The sequence below is a fragment of the Chelonoidis abingdonii genome, chromosome 8, assembly GCF_003597395.2.
Source record: "Chelonoidis abingdonii isolate Lonesome George chromosome 8, CheloAbing_2.0, whole genome shotgun sequence".
NCBI classification, from domain to species: domain Eukaryota; kingdom Metazoa; phylum Chordata; order Testudines; family Testudinidae; genus Chelonoidis; species Chelonoidis abingdonii.
In genome coordinates this window covers 87864715-87888023 of record NC_133776.1, presented here as the reverse complement: position 1 = coordinate 87888023, position 23309 = coordinate 87864715, and the positions used below count along the sequence as shown (strand labels likewise).

General features: G+C 39.2%; 1 protein-coding gene across 6 annotated transcripts in view; it reads right to left on the bottom strand.

The window, feature by feature from the left end:
• Window positions 1-23309, bottom strand: part of ACSL4 (acyl-CoA synthetase long chain family member 4) — a 53240-nt gene that overhangs the window by 8891 nt on the left and 21040 nt on the right. Inside the window, exons 1-10 of one of the 6 annotated variants that reach the window (XM_032788191.2) lie at window positions 16832-16967; window positions 15321-15367; window positions 10459-10996; window positions 9937-10114; window positions 8271-8380; window positions 8037-8175; window positions 4563-4713; window positions 2928-3051; window positions 1696-1767; window positions 386-525 (exon numbers count right to left, since the gene is read on the bottom strand). In XM_032788191.2, coding sequence (XP_032644082.1) covers window positions 386-525; window positions 1696-1767; window positions 2928-3051; window positions 4563-4713; window positions 8037-8175; window positions 8271-8380; window positions 9937-10114; window positions 10459-10809 — 1265 coding nt within the window. In that variant the 5' untranslated portion in view covers window positions 10810-10996; window positions 15321-15367; window positions 16832-16967. Of the gene's footprint in view, window positions 1-385; window positions 526-1695; window positions 1768-2927; window positions 3052-4562; window positions 4714-8036; window positions 8176-8270; window positions 8381-9936; window positions 10115-10458; window positions 10997-15320; window positions 15368-16831; window positions 16968-23309 lie in introns of those variants that run through there. The other 5 variants (XM_032788192.2, XM_032788193.2, XM_075068817.1 and 2 more) reach the window with 5 other exon arrangements.

The window sequence follows — 23309 nt, the reverse complement described above, 5'->3', positions numbered from 1 at the left end:
TTACCCAAGCCATAGAATTTTACGCAGTAACTCCTGCATCTAGCCCAATATCTTGTGGCTGGAATAGAGCATTTCTTTTGAAAAGACATCTGGTCTTGTTTTAAAAAAATCCAAGAGATGGAAAATTTACCATATCCTAGGTAAAGTGTTTCAGTGATTAATGGCCCTTACTGTTCGACTATCATCTTATTTTCAGTCTGAATTTCTCTGAATTAGACTTAGTCAGTGGATCTTGTTATGCCTTTGTCTGTTAGCCTGGGGTCCTCTAGTTCCAAATTACTTACACAAGGAGAACTGCTTATAGACTGTGATAAAAAAAAGTCACCTCTTAATCTCTGATAAATCATATACACTGGAAGATATTTGAACCTTTAACTGTACTTACATATTACATAGAGGTGCATCATAGCCCCTTTTGATCTGTTCCAGTTTATAGTCATAGCCTATCTTGAACAGAGTTCTCTGAATATAGTTCATCTCTTGGACTTTACTCATGACATTCTTATAAATTCGGTCCATTATTTCCTACAGCGAAGATTGAAAAGGGGAAAAAATTACTACTTTGATTGAAAACATGCATGAAACCTAACTAAAAAACAAAACCAGAAAAGTACTGTTCATTTTAAATGGATGATTTCGCTTTAGCTATGCAGTCTCTTCCAAATTGTTGTTTAACTTAACATTTTCCCTTAATATGTCATCTATTTAATGAATTTATACTCTATTCCAGCTAGGGACTATTCAAGGTGGTAGAATAAATGTGTGAAAATGGGTAACGGAAGTGGAGGACAAGGTCACATTTTTTCCTTTCCTCATCCATCCCACCTCATAAACCTCTTAAGTTATGAAGCTGATTGCCTAGGAAAAAGAAAAAGCCTCACACAGCACTACATTTTAGTATGGCAATCTGGCCTAGAATTGCTATAATCAATCCTGGGCAAGTAACCAAATTACCTCTGAGACCATTTAGAAGTGTTCCAATAGTTAACAGTACCACTGACTCACTTCTACAAGCTGCATCTTAAACCTTAGACTTTTTAAAACACTCTTCACATCAATGTTGTTAGCCATCTAGTGATCTTGCAGGAGCAAATATATGGAAAAATAAGAATGTCCTTTCTAATCATGTCTAAGTCTGCATGTCTGTCATGGACGTCACAGATTCTCCTCCGTGACTTTTGCAGGGGCTGGTGCGGCTGGCTCAGGGACTGCCTGAACAGCAGCAGCAATAGTTTGGGTGGGTGGGGAGAAGGGGCTCAGGGCTGGGTCAGGGGTTGGGTTGCAGGGTGGCACTTATCTCGGGCGGGGGGAGAAGGGGAGCTCCCCTGGAAGCGGCTGGCATGTCCCTGCAGCTCTTTGGTCGAGGGGACAGAGGCTCTGCACACTGCCTGTGCTTGTGGGCACCACCCCCGCAGCCCCCATTGACTGTAGTTCCCCTCCAGCCTGCCAGCCCGTCCAGCCCCTCTCCAGCACCAGTGGGGTCCCACTACGTGCACTGACCCTGCCTCCCTTCCCCTCCAAAAGCACCTGCAGCTTCCCGGCCCAAGTTTTAGTTAGGGTTATGCAGTACAAGTCATGGACAGGTCATGGGCTGTGAATTTTTGTTTAGTGCCAGTGACCAGTCCATGACTTTTACTAAATATACCTGTGACTAAAACGTAGACTTGATCATGTCCTCTACCTTCACATACTTACAGGCACAGCCGCTATGAGTGTGGGCTTCAGTACAGTACAGTCCCCTTTGCTTCCCTTCTTAATTTTACTTGACTGAAATAAAGAAACATGAAGACGTTAAAACTGAGAAACTGGTGACTGGTTAGGGGAGAAGAAAGAAAGAAACAGGAGATAAGGTAATGTGCAGTTTCTGAAGTTCTCCCATCCTCCCTCCTCAGATTATTATTTTCTCAGTGGAGTGTAGCAGAAAGGTTGTATTGTCAGTCTCATCTCATGCCAAATACGTCTGCTGAAATCAAAGCTTGCTAGAACAAGCCACGTTATGTGTATCATTTTTGCTTTCTTTATTTATCTTTCTAGCATTTTCTTTTGTATGGTCTGACTTCAAGGGGGTGATTTTCAATTGGAACCAAGTTTTCATGATCCCTACAAATCCATCCATGTGATTTTTTGTTTTCTTGGTGCCTCAGTGTTTCCAAACTGTGCTTCTGCTGGCTAGTTCGCATAACAAACTTGTATTCATTTTCTCTTCTAATTTATTACATTCTTCAGCATGTTTATGATGTTCACAGTTATTTACATTTGGAGGCTTCAGATAGGTATTGCAGCCTTTCATTGATCATTTTTTCATTTCCAGCCAAGTGCCTCTGCCCCTTCAGTTAGCTAATGGAGCATTTTCTGTTACGGGTTTCACCTCGTTGACAACTATTAGGCAAGCAACAGAGAACCATAAGCTGACTGAAGGGGAAAACTAGGGATTTACAAAATCAATCACTGGCCAGGCAGGGCAGGCTCAGCAGAGCTTTTAGACAAACTAATGATTAAATCTTTTTTTTTTTTTTTTTTAAATCATAGAACTAAAAGAATATTTAACACTCATAGCCAGCTATAGCAAAAATCAAGTGTAGTTGTGACAATGGGTAATGCTATAACTACTGAGGCAGAAAGAAAATCTTACGTGTAGTCATTTGGTTTTCTTTTAATTTATGGGTAATTCTGACTTAAGTTAAAGATGATGAAAGCTCAACATTTAGATAGAAATGCATGGTATGAGATCTATTGTACAGTTTCACTAGGAGCTTAGTTTTGTTTGTGGTTACATTTTCAGAAGGTACTACTGCTTTTGACTTTAACTGCATTGTGTATCATATTTTTGCAATAAGACAAGTGACTGACCAATTAAAAAAAAAAAAAAAAAAAAAGTACAACCACCAAGATTTTGCTTAACTACTGTGCTGAAAGTTTCCCCTCACCTGGTCTGATAGAGTGAGTGGAGAGGAGTATCCAATCCTGCAGCCATAGGTAATGCAGGAGATTTCTGCTGTCAATTCCAATACATGGGCCAAAGGCAAGTAGCCAACGTAAGTGTCCTTGGGTCTAGCAAAGCAAGGATTGTATAATTAACTTGAGGATCCAAGAGTGGGCTAAAAATACTTCATCTACTGCAACAAAGTATTGTATATTCAAGAACAAAAAGACAGAATTACTAATTTTCCAAAAAAAAAAAAAAGTCTACATCATAACAGATCATCTCCTGTATGCGGTAACCACACTGGGAATTCTCTATGCTCAACATTTGAAAGTCCCATGTGCATTTGACTGGGAATTTTGTCACTAACTTCAGTAAGGGCAGGATTTCACCCACTGATCCTAGCAGAAGGCGTCTTCTTGCAGTGAAACACAGGAGGTTCTTAGTGCTCCAGCTGCCTTTTCCTTTCCAAGTGGGAGGTTTCTTATCCCAGTTACGGAGTTAAAGCTGAAACTAGCTTCTATTTGAAGCCTGATAACCAAAGCCCCTCCACTTTCAAATCCCTCTCTCCTCCCCCTTTCCAAAAAAAAAAATCACAGCAGCAACTCATTTTTAAAGATTTTAGTAGACTGTGGATCAGTCACTACAGCCTAAAGCTCATTTATTCCGTGACCCTGAGTTGAGAGCTATCCAATGGTCCGAAAGAGAACTTTCAGCATAGAACCACACAAATATCCCACAATGAAGGGGTTTCTTGTATGTGGGTCATTTCAAAGGTGTCATTCCCCTCACAAACTTGCTGAGAAGGGGGTGATGGGATACTCCTTTATCCTTCAACGCACTGAAGAACCCTCAAAGTTTGCCATTACTTGGTTACTGAATAGCCAAAACTTAATATATTTCTCTGTTCATTTTATTGCCTATTTTATCTCAAAAATAATTTAAAAAATGAAAGACCGAATTAGCTGCCAAATGAAAGCGGTCTTTTAAACCAGCTTGAAGTGAGCAAGGTATTTAAGCAGATTGTGCATAACACATGTAGGATCTATATGGGCCTGGTCTCATCAGACCCCGGAATAGGCAGGCCTTTGACAGATTCCTTGAAGTTATCTGATCTGCTCAAAAATTTCTGCTTAGAAACCACCAGCCTCTGTATTCCACTTTCTCAGGAATGCTGATAAGGACAGGGAACCAATAATAATCTACAGACAGATACCCTGTGCAAAAAGATATGGTCAGACTCTCCCCATAGTGATCAGTTATGATGGATATCTTGGAAGTACATTTCAAGAGGAGACGTAACTAAAGAAGTCATACTGTCTTCTATCTTTTTTAATCTCATTTAGTTGTAGAAAAATCATAACAAGACTAAAGAGCTAGAGAGACACTTATGGTTGTGTCCAAGAGCATGATAAAATCAAAGTGATTACTGAAATATCACTTCATATATGAAGTATGTAAGATTAGTGGATAAAAAACAGGATTTGCTGAAGTTCACATTTTTAAAAGAAAAACAAACAGTCACCAGGAATCTCAAAATTATACAAGTGATAGGTTTTCTGGAATCCAGGGACATTTATTCCAGTTAAATAAAACAAAAGTATTTTATACATACAGGGGGCAATTGAGCATTTCTTACCCTAGTCCAGGTATTCTCTCACATTGGCCTGTCATTCCAGCTATCAAGTTCTTATGCATCATCATCACTCCTTTAGGTCTCCCAGTAGACCCACTAGTATACATTACTAAAGCCAGGTCTATGGGAACAGGTTTGCTTGGAGAGATGTCTACTACAAAAGGTACAAAGAGGGGTGGGGAGGGGGGAAATCATTCACATGGACGTTAGCAGGAAGAGATTGCTTCTTGGACAAACTAAGAGATGAAATCGAAGCTACAGAAAAAGAGTAAATTAAGTTAAGTTAACTGATCTTCATAAGAGACTGACAAACAAAGTTAATGATGCTCTAGTGGTAAGCAGACCAGGGGAAAAAAAAAAGTGGCAGATCACTTAGGGACAACAAGCACCAGCAGATTCAATCAAGGCAATAGGTTAAGCTGGAGATAGATTTGGCTAGAAAAGTGTAATGTCATTGCAGAGTTTCACTGGACAAACCTAATGAAGTTCTAGTCAAACCCTTTAAAATGATGCCTGGGAGAAGTGCAGAAGAAGCTCATACTTTGGAGTCAAGTATCAGAGGGGTAGCTGTGTTAGTCTGGAGCTGTAACAGCAGCAGAGAATCCTGTGGCACCTTATAGACTAACAGACGTTTTGGAGCATGAGCTTTCGTGGGTGAATACCCACTTCGTCAGATGCATGTAGTGGAAATTTCCAGGGGCAGGTATATATATGCTAGCAAGCAAGCTAGAGATAACGAGGTTAGTTCAGTCAGGAGGATGAGGCCTGTTCTAGCAGCTGAGGTGTGAAAACCAAAACCAGAGAGGAGAAATGGTTCTGTAGTGGCAAGCCATTCACAGTCTTTGTTCAATCCTGAGCTGATGGTGTCAAATTGCAGATGAACTGAAGCTCAGCAGTTTCTCTTTGAGTCTGTCTGAGTTTTTTTGCTGCAGGATGGCCACCTTAAGGTCTGCTATAGTGTGGCCGGGAGGTTGAAGTGCTCTCCTACAGGTTTTTGTATATTGCCATCCTAATATCTGATTTGTGTCCATTATCCTTTTCCGTAGAGACTGTCCAGTTTGGCCGATGTACATAGCAGAGAGGCATTGCTGGCATATATTACATTGGGGACGTGCAGGTAATGAACCGGTGATGGTGTGGCTGATCTGGTTAGAGTCCTGTGATGGTGTCGCTGGTGTAATGTGTGAGCAGAGTTGGCATTGAGGTTTGTTGCATGGATTGGTTCCTGAGCTGGAGTTACTATGAGTTGGTGTGCAGCTGCTGGTGAGATGTGTTCAGGTTGGCAGGTTGTCTGTGGCGGACTGTCCTGCCACCCAAGGCTGTGAAAGTGTAGGATCATTGTCACCTCCAACGCATTCAGGGATCTACAACCATCCTGAACAATGATCCACACTTCACAGGCCTTGGGTGGCAGGCAGTCCTCGCCCCCAGACAACCTGCCAACCTGAAACACATTCTCACCAGCAGCTGCACACCACACCATAGTAACTCCAGCTCAGGAACCAATCCATGCAACAACCTCAATGCCAACTCTGCTCACACATCTACACCAGCGACCCATCACAGGACCTAACCAGATCAGCCACCCATCACCGGTCATTCACCTGCACGTCCACCAATGTAATATGCCAGCAATGCCCCTCTGCTATGTACATCGGCCAACTGACAGTCTCTACGGAAAAGGATAAATGGAACAAATCAGATATTAGGACATGGCAATATACACAAACCTTAGGGGCACTTCAACCTCCTGGCACACACTATAGCAGACCTTAAGGTGGCCATCCTGCAGCAAAAAAATTCAGGACCAGACTTCAAAGAGAAACTGCTGAGCTTCAGTTCATCTGCAAATTTGACACCATCAGCTCGGATTGAACAAGACTGTGAATGGCTTGCCAACTACAGAACCAGTTTCTCCTTCTTGGTTTTGGTTTCACACCCTAGCTGCTTGAACAGGGCCTCATCCTCCCTGACTGAATTACCTCGTTATCTCTAGCTTGCTTGCTAGCATATATATACCTGCCCCTGGAAATTTCCACTACATGCATCTGACGAAGTGGGTATTCACCCACGAAAGCTCATGCTCCAAAACGTCTGTTAGTCTATAAGGTGCCACAGGATTCTCTGCTGCTTATGCTTTGGAGTGATGAGGGACAAACTCATATCAAGTTTTCTATTAGTAAAAGCTCTAAAGCCAGGGCTGTAGAGGCTAACACACCTGGTTTGTGGGTTTGAGTTTTTTTTTTTTTTTTAATTATTATTTTGAAGTCAGGATGCCTTGAAAAATCTCACTTGGTGGAAAAGTGAGTTTTACAGACCCAGAATCCAGTCTATATTGAGCTAATAAACTTATGAAAATAAACTAAACTTTTTTTAACTCAGTTTGCTGCCTTGACATTTATTCTCTTTTGTCCTGGTTATGGTGAAAACCCATAACCCTCAGGCTGATGACTTTGCAGCAGAAAGGGGAACAAAGGTGGGAGTGGGAGGACATTTAGGGGCAGGGCTAGCTCCAGGTACCAGCTCAGCAAGCAGGTGCTTGGGGCAGCCAAGGGGAAGGGGTGGCACGTCGGGCTCTTCGGCGGCAAGTCCCTCGGTCGGAATTGCTGCCCAAGAAGAAAGTGGCACAGTGGAGCTGCTGCCGATCATGGCTTTTTTTTGACCTCTTGGGGTGGCAAAAACCCTGGAGCCGGGCCTGTTTAGGGGAGCTCTTAAAAACAAGAACACCACACAACCCCTACCTCTAGCCCTTTGAGCTGGCAACAAGTTCAGGAAATCAGCAGCTTACCACAGAGTAAGCAGCTCTACTGAACATGTACTTTCTTGCATAAGCCTCCAGTTCCTGCCAACCAACTCCTTTAACTGTTCACATCATCTCCTTTCCAGTAGCACAGAGGAGCTGGGTGGCAGGGACCTGGGTGGCAGGAAGCAAATCCTCATAATCGCTCACTTCTTCCTTATGGAAGCTGGTTTCTCACTCCAGCCAGCCAATCGTAGTTCTCAGTGACTGGAGGAGGGAGGAGTCCAGTGCTTATCACCCTGGCCTTAGGGTCTTCTAGCTACAAAACTGATCAGTAAAGACTTTTCTAAAACAAATGCTTGTCCCTGTCATCAGGAAAGAAGAAAAAAAGTGAACAAAAACAAAATAGCCAAGCCTGACCTTAATTCTATATGACCTTCCCTTATTTTAGAAAGTGAGCTTAGTCAAACCATGCCAGTCACATTCTAAAATTAAACTGAAGAAAGGAATATCTGGAACAAAATCCATTTTGGACAATGTAACATTAAGATAAAAGACTTAAAAATATTTTACTTTTAGTTTTCCACTTAAAAATATTGAGCTGGACTGGTAATTTTTCTACAGTAAATGGCAGTTCCTTTTTAGGTAAAATGGACATACTTTACCACCACTACATATCCCTCCAAATTAAGTTCAATCACTGGACTGCTTGGGTAATCCTGATTTGGTTCACTTACAATTTTCTGGTTTGGCTCCTAATTCTTCTACTGTCTGCATACTATGAATCTCTAGTCCTTCAGGGTATTCAGATTTATTGATAGTCTTCTTATCCACATAAATGATATGTTTGAGACAGGGGATTTCTGACAATGCAGTCTGTTGAACAAAGAGGAAATTTAGTACTTACAGTACTGTATATTATAAGATTATGGTGAAATACAGTTGACCAAAAAAAGTTGTTCCCAACTTACCTTAAGTTTACTCTCTAGAAGTTCTACACTGGTGATTAGATATGATGCTCCAGATTCATTCAGACCATAGGTTACTGCCTCTTCACCAAGGGTGGCATATAAAGTAACAACTGTTTTATAAATAAAAATAAGTTTAGGAGCAGAATAATACAAACAAAAAGGTTTTGAATGTATATAATTTAGTCAGTCAGCATTGGGGATGCTGCAGTGGGGAGAGAGACAGGGGAAGGAGTACTTTTCATCTGCAATCCTTTTCCACTGAGGAATAAAAGCAGCTTTTAGTTTTTTCATGATGGAATTTTATGAAGCAAGGAGTTTATGGTAATGATAATAGTTGTATGGAAAGAGGAAAGTGTAATTTCAGTCATAAGATTGCACGATAAGCAACTGAACAAATCTGTGTTCTTTCCAGTTTCACACAGAGGAAGGAAAAGACTTTGGGAGAGCTGAATCCTGAGGATCTCTCTTTTTCTGCTTCTGTAAACCATTCTTGAAGCTTCATACCAGAGAAGAGCTAGACTGGGTTTCACATTTCCTAATTAATTTTTCCAAGAGAACAGCATTCAGTGTAAGGATCACCTCCAATAAAGCATTAAAATAGAGAAGTAATACTCAAAAATCTTATGAAGTAGTTAGGATTACTACACATACATCTATGTGACAAAACCACAAAAAGCAAGAAAATGAAAAAAAAAAAAAAAAAAAGTAAAGACACAACACTACATATCCACCACCACATACACACATCTTACTATTACCACAGCTACTGTACTCCACAGACCACACACTACAGTCTTAATTATGTTTCCCCGTGGGTGCCAGCATTCCATCATCCCCTTTAATAGCTCCCCAAAAAACCTTTCTTGCCAAATCACCCTTTCCCCACGCAACCAACTATTGCACCAAACATTCACAACAAATAGTGTTTGCGGAGAAGAGGTTCAATGAATATAGAAAAATGAAGGGAGGGTGCAGAATTCAAATTGTGGTGCACGGTCTGTGTTGGATAGAAGCACTAACAGTAAAGTGTGTGTGTGTGTGTCCCCGTCCATGCCCTAACTGCTTCATAATGAAGTTTTTGGTGTATTAAATATACTCAGGACTGGGCCATTTTTTTTCCAAAAGTCCTGTGTCCTGTACATTGATTAAAATAAGGTGGAGGGTTTAAAAGCATCACAAGACTCCTCAGAAGCTGGTTTGCATATTTCAGCTACCACAACATTTCTCTGTTCCACCCAACATCCAGTCTCTCCCCTAACACGTCAAGTGGCAGAAGCAATCAATGAAACAGCATTGCTGCATGTTTCACTTATGAGCAAAATTAGTTAGCCACACAGATTTGATAAACAAGTCAAAAGGTCCACATTCATTGCTCTTTTCTGCCCTCCAAAAAGTGAAAGTCCATTCTGAATTCTAAAAATACTTCTATAATAAGCAGAACAAGTTAGTCTGGCTACAGCTGCTTGCTAATTTTGGGGATCGCTGCTATGCATAGCATATAGTTTATTAGAAAGCTGAACACAAATTAGGTCTTTTCACTTTCTTCCAGAATTTTAGTAAACAAATGCTATCCCAGAAATATGCAGATGTACTAGACAAAGAACTGAACTGACTGAAGAGAGATTTCCAGAAATATAGTTAATGCAAATGCAACTTTAACACTCACGAGGAAAGTTGTATTTGAAGCAGGTTTGTGCTGCAATCATCCACTCCGCTCTGGTCTCACAGAATATGGCAATGGTACTTTCTGGCTTTAGTCCTTGTGAAATTAGTCCTCTCCCTAAATGATCCACTCTCTGGTTAACTTCTTCATAGTTTAACCATCTATAGTTTCCTAGGATTAACTGGTAAAAAAAAAAAAAAAAAAAAGTGTAGTACAGTTTTGTGATAATGACATTAAACTGTTAGTGTACATGTTTGCACCTATTCTGTGAGCTGATGTGGAAAATGTACTAGCAAATACAAACTTTTTTGAAAAAGTTACTCATCTCAATTTTTTTCCTGAAGAAAAATACTAATAGCATATATTATAGCATCCTTTTTTGAGCTACAGTTAAATATCCAGTTTTACACCATAAAATGTAAACTGTAAAGAATGTAAAGGTGGCCTGCAATAGATACTTTATCATTAAGACACAAAGCTTTTGATATTACAGACTTCAATAATTCAAAACACTTCAAAGATTACCTTTTTAAATACTTTTCCATTAGGCTGCATTTCATTCTCTTCACTCAGTATTTCTCTGGTCCCAAGGCAGTCCTTCTTCCCAAACTTTGCTACAGCATGGTCAAACAACTTGTCCAACGTGTCTGCTCCGGGAATGTCTATGGTTGCTAGTGACTCAAGATGAGTAACAGAACGGTATGGACTTCCGGGCTTGTCCGAGATGGGTTTAGCTTTTAAGCGTTTTGCCATAGCCTTTTTCTTCTTAGCATTGGTAAGAAAATACCATGGAATAAATACAAGGGCACTGTACACAGATATTAAGAAGTACACAGGAAGCAAGAAAATGACATGTATGTCTAGTTTTAGTTTCATAGTGGATAGTTTAAAAAAGTTCTCTCTGTCCTTTGGATTCAGAGAATCTTGGTTCTCTGATGAAGGTAAGAGCAGAAGCAGCAACAAGTGGCAGTACAGTCAAGGAAACAACTGTAAGTGAAGCTTAGATAGCTCAGTTTTAGAGTCACAGCTAAAACATTAGTAACCTTTGGATGTCAACAGACACCTGTGGGTGACGATCACAGCCAAGCAGACAGCAGGAAAGAAAACAAAGAAAGTTTAACAAAATTAGTGACACCAAGAATCAGTCCATTAGTTTCAGTCCTTCATGATTTCACCCCAACATGCAGCAAGACCAAGGAGGCTGAAGTAACTGGTTTGAGAGGCAAATGAGCAATTGGTTTTGAAGACTGAGAGGAATCTTTTCCTTATTTGTTTTTTACCTCCACAAATATTTACTCTTGTAAGGTCCCCCTTCCATCCCCTTTGTCTCTGTTTAAATATTTCTGGTCTTTTAAAGTGCACTGTGTCCTTTATATATCAAAATATTGTGTTTCTAAGCTAGTTGAGCAATCCTAAAGTTGCAATCCTAAAGTTGCATAACTATGGTCAAAGGCCAGTAGCTTTTTTCTTAAATATTTGCGCTAGGAAGATATGGTAGTACTGATTTTTTTTTTTATGACTTTCAGAAATAAAAGTTATATCAACTCAGTGTTCAGAATACAGCATATTTACTGAGACTGCTCAGAATAAATAAAAACCCACACACTGTAGACCTAATACATACACAAGATTCATATAGCTCCTCTTTGACATCACCTGGGTAACTGCTTTTACTTTAAAGCAGGCCTGAGAAGCTCTATTTGAATGTGCACAACTGCTGTGCACAGCTTACACGGACTTGATTTGTGAGGCAATTACTCTAATACACAAATTTAAGGACTTCTAGAAGAAAAATTCCAACTCATCTGTCATCATAAAACCAGAATCAAATCCTGAAGTATTTGACTGATTCCACAGAAATCCCTCCTGAGCAGTGACTAAAAATTAGGCCTGTGAGAGGACTAATGGGTAGATATTTAAAACCCCCCACAATTTAAATCACAACTTTAGTTTGGGCCAACTCAGTGGCCTAACAGTATTCTGCATTGACATGTGTGAGATATGGGTTCAACTACTTAACCCTTGCTTCCTGGTCAGATGAAGGATGCAAGTGCTGGGGAGGCAATGCACACAGCCCCAGGGAAGCAAAGGAAAGGGAGCACCTACCAAAATGCTGACTGCTTTAGGACAAGGCCTATCCTCTCCCCTCCTGGAAGATGGAGGTCTGATTAACAGAGACTTGAGGATGGGGGAATTCTCTCAGGGTACCATCAAGAATGGAAAATGTATAGACACACCAAGGAATTTAGTTATATATTCACCACCTCAGGTGAGGGAGAGTGACTAAAATTTCAATTTTTAAGTGACAACTGCCAACAACAGCAAAACAAGCACTAACAATACCCATTATTAATATGGCAAATTACATTTTCTTTAGCACACAGCAACACATAGTATCCTTTATGTATAAGCACAGTCTGATTGAATGAAATCATGTCTGAGAGATGTGTAGGTACATGCCATGCTATCAGGTAGGAGATAATTAGTGCTTTCATTCTATAGAATAATTTTAAGAATTGTATATTTGGCAAATAAATTGAGTGAGTCACAGGTACTAAACTGAATTCTGATACAATACAGATTTTTTTCCCCCTGGAGTGAAGTACACGTTTTCTCACCAAGATTTAAGACTTATCCACTGAAATCAGTTGCTTTAACTAAGCTCTCATCTTAACTCACCTCAAAATATCAATAATTCAAGTACAGTTATGTTTCACTTTTATTAGATGGCCACCTTAGTGAAGTACCCAATAAGCTAGTCACTGAGTGGTTGCTTAAGACAGGTTTCACTAGACTGATACTGTGGCCATGGCTACACTGGCGCTTTACAGCGCTGCAACTTTCTCGCTCAGGGGTGTGAAAAAAAAAAACACCCCCCTGAGCGCTGCAAGATACATTCCAGTTACTTCAGTTGGAATGTGTTTTGAATTAGCTTAGGTTGTACATAAAAAGAAGCAGAAATGCTAGGACTAAAGCTAAAGCTCCAGTGCATGGCAGTTAACACCACACAATGTGATGAAAATACTGAGAATTCCCTTCTCAGTGTTGGTTTCAAGAGACAAAAGCATGCAACATAGCATAGTGAGTGAACTAGAGAATAGATTACAGCAGGCTAATGCAAACTTAAAGGCACAATGTCATTGCCTTACTCAACAAGCTGTCCCACTGAGACCAGCATGACTACTTGTTGAGTAAGTACTACTCAGCCTGAGTAAAGGCGGAAGAACTGGGACCTGAGAATTTACAAATCGACAGGAGCAAGGATCAGTCTATTCAAGTCCCTTGACACGTATTTGAGATTGAATGGATTGACATCTAACATTCATTCTTTCCCCATTTTCAAATGCAAACACTGCTTTTTTCAGCAAGACCTGTCCCTTAATATGACAGAAGATCCAGAGACAAACTAGCAAACGTAGAAGATAAATATATCTAAGTATTGGTACCAAGATAAGTAAAATTCTAAACTGGAATAAAGGTTGTAGAGAAAGCATAGGCTGCCCAATTATTAATTTTAATGTGAGTGTTTAAACAGCTTGTACAGTGCCTCCAACACAATGAAAGGAGTGATTTAAGTTTACAGTGTAAAGGTATTTTCATTGTGTAAGTATACTGAATAATTACAGGGGATAGCAACAAGTGCTAAATCTATTAGGTACTTTATTAAGAATCCTTACATTTACTATTACTCATACTTATCTGAAGCATATGGCCCAAAACAAACATTTTAAGATGTTTTCTGTATTAACTACCAGTAATTTAAAATGAACACATTCTACCTGCATTAGGATTTTGTCTGGCACCCACAGATGTAATATCAAAGTACTAGTTACCCTTCTACAGTGGGCTTCTGTAGTTGGATTTGTATTCCAAAAGGAAACCAAGTTTTGCACACCGATGATCAATATCAACATTATTGCCATTTGCCTCTCATTCTCCTGCCAACACACTTTCCTATTGTTTATTATACCCATTGTTGCATCTTGGTCTTAAATTAGATTGGTCAGCTCTTTGAGGCAGGGACTGTCTTACTGTTTTTACAGCATCTAACACAAAAGGCCCCTGATTTTGGCACTACTATAATGCAAATAAAATAATGATAATTAAAGTTTTAGTTCTTCTACGATTTATCAAGAAGTTTCACAATATACTAATTCATTTTTTTAAACTCACTGTTATCAAGGTTATCTGCTTTTTAAAACCAAAATATGATTATTGTACCAGAAGAGTAGACTGCAACTACTATAAAATGCCTGTTATCCAATTTCACATGTAATGTTTTGGCTAAGACTACCCAAATCTAAATTTAGGGGTTAAGTGTAATAATCCTGAATCTGATCTTTTGTCACACTTCAAAGGAAGTGGTGAAGGCTTGCCATCCTCAGTCATTTTTAGCCACACATCTTGGATAAAAGGCATGATCTTAAATACACTACTACCCCAATATAAAATTCAGTTGTGGGGAGCCAAAAATCCCTACCGCGTTATAAGTGAAATGCTGTTATATCGGGGTAGCGGTGGCAAGGCTGCAGCGGTGATTTAAAGAGCCCAAGGCTCCGGCCATGGGGAGCCCCAGGCCCTTTAAGTCACTGGTGAGCCCCGCTGCTGCAGCCCCGGAATAGCAGCAGCAGGGCTCCAGGGGTGATTTAAAGAGCTCTGGCCACTGCGAGGAGCCTGGACCCTTTAAATCGCCAGCCCAGCCCCGCTGCCTGAGCCCCAGGGTAGCAGCGGCAGGGCTCCAGCAGTGATTTAAAGGGCCGGGGCTCCCCACAGCAGCTGGAGCCCTGGACCCTTTAAAGCGCTGCCCGAGCCCCGATGCTACATGCAAACCCATGTTATATCGGGTCACGTTACAGCGGGGTGGCGGTGTATCAGATTGTTTCAGTGTTCTCTTCTCAGCTGATCTTGGTATCAACCCATACCTCCGTTACTTTACTCTTTTCATTTAAAGTTTTATTTAAACATTTTAGGCACCTAAATGCTGATAGACATTTCAGAACATTTATTTGAAAGGAAAAAAAGCCAAGCTGACAAAATGCCTCTTTTGCCAGAGATCTGCAGTTGCTGACCTTGCTTCTATAATTAGCAATGCAATGTTCAGGCCATACACACACGCTGCCATTTACATTCACGTTAAGGCAAAACATAGAGGCTGCATTTTGTGGAAGTTTCCAATCAGATTCAATGGTAAAAAGATTATGTTTTTAAATAGATGACTTGGCTAATTTGTAAAATATGTAGTTTGAGAGAGACTTCCATTCTATCAAGATCAGCTGGAAATCCAAAAAATACCATAGAATTTGATGAAAACAAGTCCAAACTTAAAATAAAGAAAGAAAAACACTTGTAACTTTTTGCCTTTAAGAAATATATGTTAAGATACTTACAGGATATCTAAAAGTAATCACTGGGTTTTCTTCAATGATGATTCAATCTACAGTAAAATGGGAGAGAAGATGAGGGGGGAAGAGAAGGGAAACTAATAAGATTGTGTACCAAGTTAAGTAAAAATATTAAGTGTAGAAACCAAAAATTTAACCTGCTATTTATGTACTTAAACAGTGAAGATGAATTCATGGTCTCCTCTATCCTTTTGAAAAGAAAGATGGTGTCACTACTCTTATCTTCTTTTAAATGAATTAGACTAAGTTTTCACCAAAGTCACAAAATATACATGTTACTCACATTTAGTCTTGTACTTTGAACATGTTCAGTCATGCTTTAGTCATTACAGAGGAAGTATGTGGGTGAAAGTTAATGACCTGTGATATGCAAGAGGTCAGACTAAATGATAAAATGATACCTTCTGGCCTTAAACTCTATGGAAATCTACTGAAATTACCCCTATGACTGTGTACCTCTGGCACATGATCAATCAGGTATGACTGAGCTTAAAGTTGTGAGCCATTAGAACATGCATCAGCCAGTCTGCAGGGATACAAAAACAGCAACAACTTTACAATACATCCTGGAAGCTGGAGGGGGGCTGCAGGAATTGAAACCAGTATTGTATTGTAATAAAGAGGCACCAGGGCTCAACCAATTATGTGCCAAAGCTGAAGCAATTTTTTTCCTTTCATAACTGACATAGCAAGCCAAGAAGTGCCAGGGCTATGAACTGCTGGGCCTGGAGGTGACGGTGCTTAGCCCTGGCACAAATTAAGTATATCCTGCCTATGGTTACCATCAGTGCTTATCTTAAAGGAGGGAGAGGGAAGTTGGGCCTCTAACCACCTGAAGGTTTCCCACCTTTAACATAACAGTGTAGTAAAAGAGATTTCCTTCTTCTGTCCCAAATGTGGTATGTTTCTCTCAATATTATGTTTGTACAACCCCAAGTGTGGCTAAGATTCAGTCCTGCATCAGTGGTATCTTTCCTATATCTATAAGTGTTATGACTTTAAAGTTTGTTCTCTTTCTTCAGGGATAGTTATTTTAAGATTAAAAATGCCCTAAGTGTTCTAACAGTGTATTAGTTATAAAATTCATCTCTCTCTGACCCTTAGATAGTTGGATTCATAGGGCAGGTCTACACTGCTAAGTTGGTCTAACTTATGTCAGGCAGGGGTGTGAAAAAAGACACCCCCTGAGCAACACAAGTTACAGCGACCTAAGCGCTGTCCACACCGGCACTACGTTAGTGGGAGACAGTGTCCTGCCAACGTAGCTTCCACCTCTTGCAGAGGTGGAGTAATTATGCTGAAGGGAGAGCACTCTCCCATCAGCATAGACTGTGGTCACCAGATGCGCTAAAGCGGCACAGCTGTAGCACTTCTAGTGTAGACCTGCCTAGAGTAAATAAGGCCTTGTCTACACTACAGGGAAAAGTCTATCTAAGCTATGCAATTTGAGTCATGTGACTAGCATAACTCAAGTAGACTAGCTTAGACCTACTTACCGCAGGGTCCACACAACACGATGTCGACAGGAGACGCTTTCCCATTGACTCCCCCTACTCTTCTTGATCCGGTGGAGTACAGGAGTCGACAGGAAAACAATGCATCGATGGTCAATTCAGCGGGTCTAATGAAGACCCACTAAATCAACCACAGATCAAATGCCGCATGTTGATCCCCCAGTAAGTGTAGAAAAGCCCTTATAGGCTAATGGAAAAAGTCCCAATACTTTAAAAAAACCACACACACACACCACATCTTCTGGGAGTTGCTAGAACAGCTTTTCTTTAAACATGAGACGAGTACAAAAACACAATATATTGTGATTTAAAGGTCTTATTGGCACTTATGGGATGATGTATATAACTAAGGCTTTTCTACTCATCGGTAATGTGACCATCCCAAACTCATGCCATTTAAACCTTTATACCACAGCATATATTACATATAATAGACATCATAAACAATCATTTCAGACTGGCAGAATGTCTAGATATTGATTTCATTTGGTTACAAAACGAGCCCTGGTGCTGACATCTAAGCGTGTGCTTTCATTATTTATTTTTCCATGTGTCCTTTGGGGGGAGGAGGGAAGCAAATGTCGTGTGTCAGTGAAACCATCAAGGACATTCTCAAGGCAAGTCAAGTAGGGATTAATACTAGTATGACAAAGTTCACATTGTATCTTGGAGGGGGAGAAGGGGATAATAATCCTTGTTTTATGAAAATGAAGATATTTTGTAATCCTAGGGGGCAAAAAAACACAGTGATATACTACATCGCATCAGTTTAGGGAAAAATGTTGTACTGTAAAGCCTTATTAAGTGTTAATTTCAAAACCATTTTGACTACACTATCTATTTTGGAGACAGTATAGTGGAGCTGCAATTTCTTGAGGCAGGAACTATATTTTCAGTGAACTGTACTACCCTCTGTTTAAAAAGAAACTAGCACATTTTCAGTACTAATACTGTACAATCTAAATAACAAACCATGATCATAGCTATTGTCTGTTGCCTTCTGATAGCTATATTTTCAGTGTTCCCAATGGATTTTCCTCCATGTTAGTCAGTTCATTTTTCAATTGTGAAACAAAGCTTATTCATCAATATGCTAGCTGTTTAGACGAGATCAGTTTGGGAGAAACTGTTACAGTATACACATCAAAGTCCTTTCTCATAAGCCAGCGGAACACTTTATATTACCAACTACAAATTAGTTACAGAACTTTTATAGTTCAGTTGTCCAAATGTTTGGAAAAATATATAGTATAAGTGATGCCACTGCTTACTTACATAAGTATTACAATCTATGGTAGGTAATAACTAATAGTTACAACATAGTCTAGCTTTGATGTTCAATTAAAAGCTTCAGAGACAGTTTTTGATATGCATCTCTTTATTCTCTAGCAAATAAATCCTTCGAACAAAGCCTAAAAATAGGGCATCAATTCTGGGACATCAGCGAGGCCCTCAATTTATGACTAATTTTTAAATGGCACACACATGGAATAAATGGCAGGCAAGAGATTTACTTTTTCCAATAATTGCTCTTAGTTTCATCATCAAAGCTTAAATTAAGTTGACAGTAAAAGAATGGAAAAAAAGAGGGGGCATAGATTATAGTGCTAGAAGCTGCAACAAAAACTATTCACCAAGGATGAAATGTACTGCTCTAGATTTCAATAGTTAGACAGAAGAAGTAATATTTACTCATCAAATGTTTGCATAAGCAATTAGAATGCCAAAGTATAATTTTAAAAACTTATTTTAAGTGTCTTTGCCCAGAAATTTTAGCCTGTGCAATTTAATTGCAAGGAAGCATCAATTTAACAGTTATTTCCACTAGCAAGAGGTTTTTGTTAGTACAAAAACTCAGAGGGACAACATAACATTCAAAAGCGTATGAATTGGGTAATGTGTATTAGTTCCTTGGTTATTTCAAAAGACTTGCCTATGTTTGCACTGGTTGTAAAACAGAATAAATTAGAAAAATTATCTAAAACATTAAAGAAGCTGCATTTGCAAAAATGTCCAGCGATAGTGAAATAAATGGGAATAGTGAATATATGATAGTAAATCTTTTTAGTGAGGAAGTGGAGTGTGGGCTGAAACAGCAGGAAGTATTTACTATTGTAAAGAAAGACTAGAATTTGGAATGTGTGAAAATGTTAATTTAAACAAACACTTAGGATGAAATCCTGGCCCCAGTGAAGTCAGTGGCAAAATTCTCTTTGACTTCATTCTAAGAGTGAAATCTTGGCCCCATTTGAAGTCAAAGGGAATTTTGCCACTGACTTCATTGGGGCCAGGATTTCACTCTTAGAATGAACATTCAGAGTTTAAAATCTTTTGGAAGAAGATACTGAAATCTTTCACCAACAAAAAAGTCAAATATGAATAACCAAAAAAAAGTTTCTGGAATTTGTTTATCATTCAGACAAATCTATGCATTTTAGAGACCATGGTAGATATTCACAAAAGGTTAGTGAAAAATCCAGATTTACACATTACAAAGATGTAACAGAGCACATCAAATGAATGCAGAGGTTATTACCATGATCAACAGAAAATATTAATCTTGACCCCCTGGATTTATTCAAACACTAGAATTGAACGTCTATTTTACTTTTTGGTTTTGAAACAATGATTCAGAGGAAGAAATTAAAGATATTGAAACAAAGATATTGCCGCAAAGAAACAGCTGGGTTAAGCAGACAGGAAAACACATTCAGTACACCAACTACTCACCACATTTCTTTCCAAGATTATTACAGCTGTCTCTAGACACATGAATAAGAGAGCACTTATAAGGCAAAGAGACAAGCCTACGTAAAAAAAATTTGGAAAGTTTTACGTGTTATTTCAACCTCTATATGCCGGAAAGGATTATGAGAAAAATCAAGGGAAATGATTCAATGTTTATAAGTGATGTCAATGTTCTGTGAGAACAGATTGTGCCAATATTTATGCAACTTAAAAACTTGCTGGAAAATAAGTAACCAGAGACCAGTTTTCAAGTTTGTTCCTTTCTCAGACAGCTTTCTGCATATTTTTAGGTCATTGTGTCACTAGGCACACAAGGACAGGAAATGCAAAGAGGACTGATACCTCTGCAATTCACTGATAGGCTATCAAAGTATGTTGCCTATGAAGGACTGATTTATAGTGCAATATAAAAATTCCCTCACTAGATACAGTGCAGGATGAATAAAAACTTATGATTTTTTTTAAAAGTTTATTTAAATTGGATTTTTTTGATTTTGTTAAGTTTTTCTTTTAAAAAATAATCTGAATTCAATACAAAATACGTTAAGGCCTAAACTTATTATAATTAAGGCTGAGTCTGTCACAGAGGTTACAGATTCCACGACTCTCCAGGACCTCCGTGACTTCTGCAGCTTCTATTTCTGACCTTGACAATATTGTTCTAACTGCAGGCACCAAAAAAAGTAATCTTTACTACACATTTATATTTTTTCTGGTAAGGAAGAAAAGAAACCCAAAACAATTAATAAGGTCTCAGTTTCCTGACAGATCTACCTACTTGGACTGTTACTCCTGCAGAATCCTATTGAATTTGAGAAAGAAAAATCTCCCTCTCAACTCCCTTTACCCAGCATATTTCCATAAGCTTAGTACAGAATTTGGTCTCCTATGGTAAAAGGTCAACTATTATGTATCTGAGAAGAAAATCAATCTCTCTCTCTCTCTCACACACACACACACACACACACACACACACACACACACAAAATGGGTGATAAGAATAAATTCATTAATGTTTGTGAGGCATCCAGATACTGGAGTGATGACTGCTATAGAAAAATCTGTAAACAATACCAAGGAAGTAAACAGTTTTAGGAAGTGGCACTCACCACCCACATACATTGTACCACCAAATGATCCCAGGGGTCTTAAAATAATGGTTCAAGACTTCCAGGTATGTCCTGCTCATCTGTTCTTTTAACCTCCTCAAGCTCCACTTACTCATATGGTATAAGTCTCAAACTAGAATATCAAGAAAAATTTCCCATCCTTTCATATAAAATGGGACAAAATGCACATGAACACCCTCCCCCCAACAGAAATGATGGTATTATTTCTTTTTTGCATTCCAGTAGCACCTAAAAACCCCAAACCAGGGTTCAGACCCCCTTTGGACTAGGAATTGTACATCTATAGAAGAAGGTGCCTGCCCCTAAGAGCTTACAATGTAAAAGGAAAAACAGATAGACAAAAACAAAAAAGCAATTTGCCAAAAGTACAATTACTTCTATTTCCCTTTCATCCTATAATTGTCTTTCCATGCTTCCCTTAGATCAGGCTGCCAGTCAGAATTCTTCACACAGCTTGAACATCCACGTTCCCTCCCTACCCTTACAGAAAAAACTCAGCCTCATTTTCAGACACTTACAGGGAAAAAAACGAGGTTGAGTTGTGGAGGGCAGGGGAAGTGAGGTCCCCCAAGAATCTCCAAAGGCCTCTTTCACTGGTGTCCAGTCTCGAATAGCAGGAAGTTTTAGATCACTTCCTTTCTCTGCAGTTAGGGTGCAGAGGAGGACATAGGCAGCCCACGTGGCCCAGCCCTATACCCATGTGCCCTGGGAACTCATACATATCTGACGTAGTTCTTATGTCTATCTTCCACTAATTCAGATCAAAACCTAAACACTCAGACAGAGAGATTGATCACAGGATTTATGAACTTCCCTGGCCATACAAGAAACACCAGTTCCATAAACACATGAATGAATTACACTTCTCCATAAACTTATGTAGCTTCCTACCTTTATCTGTGATTGTTCTAATAGAGAAAAATTCTTCACTAAGGACCTGTCTACACTACAGCTGCTGGTCGATTTAAGCTATCCAATTTGAGTTATGTTAGTAGCGTAATTCAAGTTGGCAAAGCTTACATCTACTTACCGCAGGGTCCACACTACGCTATGTTGACAGGAGATTTTCTCCCACTGACATTGTACTCCACCTCAACAAGAGACGGAAGCAGAAATCGACTGAGCATGTCTTTGCTAGACCTGCTAAATCGATGCAGCTGCATCAATTGCATCTGCGTTAATTTAGCTCTGTCGTGAAGACCAGGCCTCAGTAATCAAAGCAAGTTTACCAGTTTAACAAAACAAACAAATCCACACACATTTCAAAACACCATGTACCAAAGAGGACACCAGAGAATGGAAATTATTTATGAAATGGCATCAGAGGTTTCAGCCATGGGTGTTATCCCTCACAGTGATCTCAAGAGGCAAGTAACAGCTGTATCATATTGCCATCCTTAGCACATTTTTCATTTCAGAGAGAAATACTGTATGCCGATAAATGCTACAATGCTTCTCATTCTTGCTTTTGAAATCTAACTGGTTAACCATAAATACGACTTGGAAAGTAGAGCACCCAAATCAGATAATAGTTGGATTGATGAAACGGGTCAGATAATTTTTGGACTGTTGTCTCTGATGATCACAGATTAAAGCATCAGATTTTCCACTAGAATTGGTTATTTCTATCAAACTATACACTTACTTAAATTAAACTATTTCACTCTGTAGTAGGGGACCATTTGAGCAAGGAAGAGATGCAAACACTTTTAGGTAGATACAGGAAAGCAAAAAAAGAACAATGATGCATATAGAAAGGGGCATATAAAATATGCCAAGGGAAATTTACACCGTAACACAGTTTAATAATTGTTTCTCCTTAGAAGAAAAAATAATATGCCTCTTTTTATGCTCAACCACCAAAATTATGCATTAAAATTTTAAAGCGTTTAAACTTCTCAAGTTAGTTTATCCTCTTATTCCAATTTCCTCATGTACATCTTTTTATTTGAGGCTTCTGAGTGTATCTGTGTGTGTATCTTGGTATCCTTTTGCTAATAAGTCTTTACTTCCAACCATACAGTATTACTTTGACCTCAAATTTGACCTCACTTTCCACGTGGAGTCATGTTCTACTTTTAACATGTTACAGGAAAGCAAAAAGAACGAAAGCTGTATTGTTATATGTAAGGTACTCTATGCAAGTTTACACCACTCGTTTTTGGAATGCCTCAGATTAATATGCAACTACAAACTCGAAGCAGAAGTTTTAAACATGATTTTTAAAATGGCAATTTTAAAAAGGGAATTCTAAATTCATACCAGTTCCAAACAACTGGATTTAAAATACTTATGGCATACAGAGAAGGTTATTTCAACTGGCAGTGGGAGAAAGAAACCGGTGCAGAATTTTAGCATGGTTCCAAATTGTAAGCAACTTCTTTTTTGAAGAAACACTACAAGTTGATGCAAAAATAAGATGTGTAATATTTCTGTGACAAACATAGGCCCACTGCTCAGTGAGGAGGGAGAAACAGTAACCGGAAACTTGGAAATGGCAGAGATGCTTAATGACTTCTTTGTTTCGGTCTTCACTGAGAAGTCTGAAGGAATGTCTAACAAAGTGAATGCTTATGGGAAGG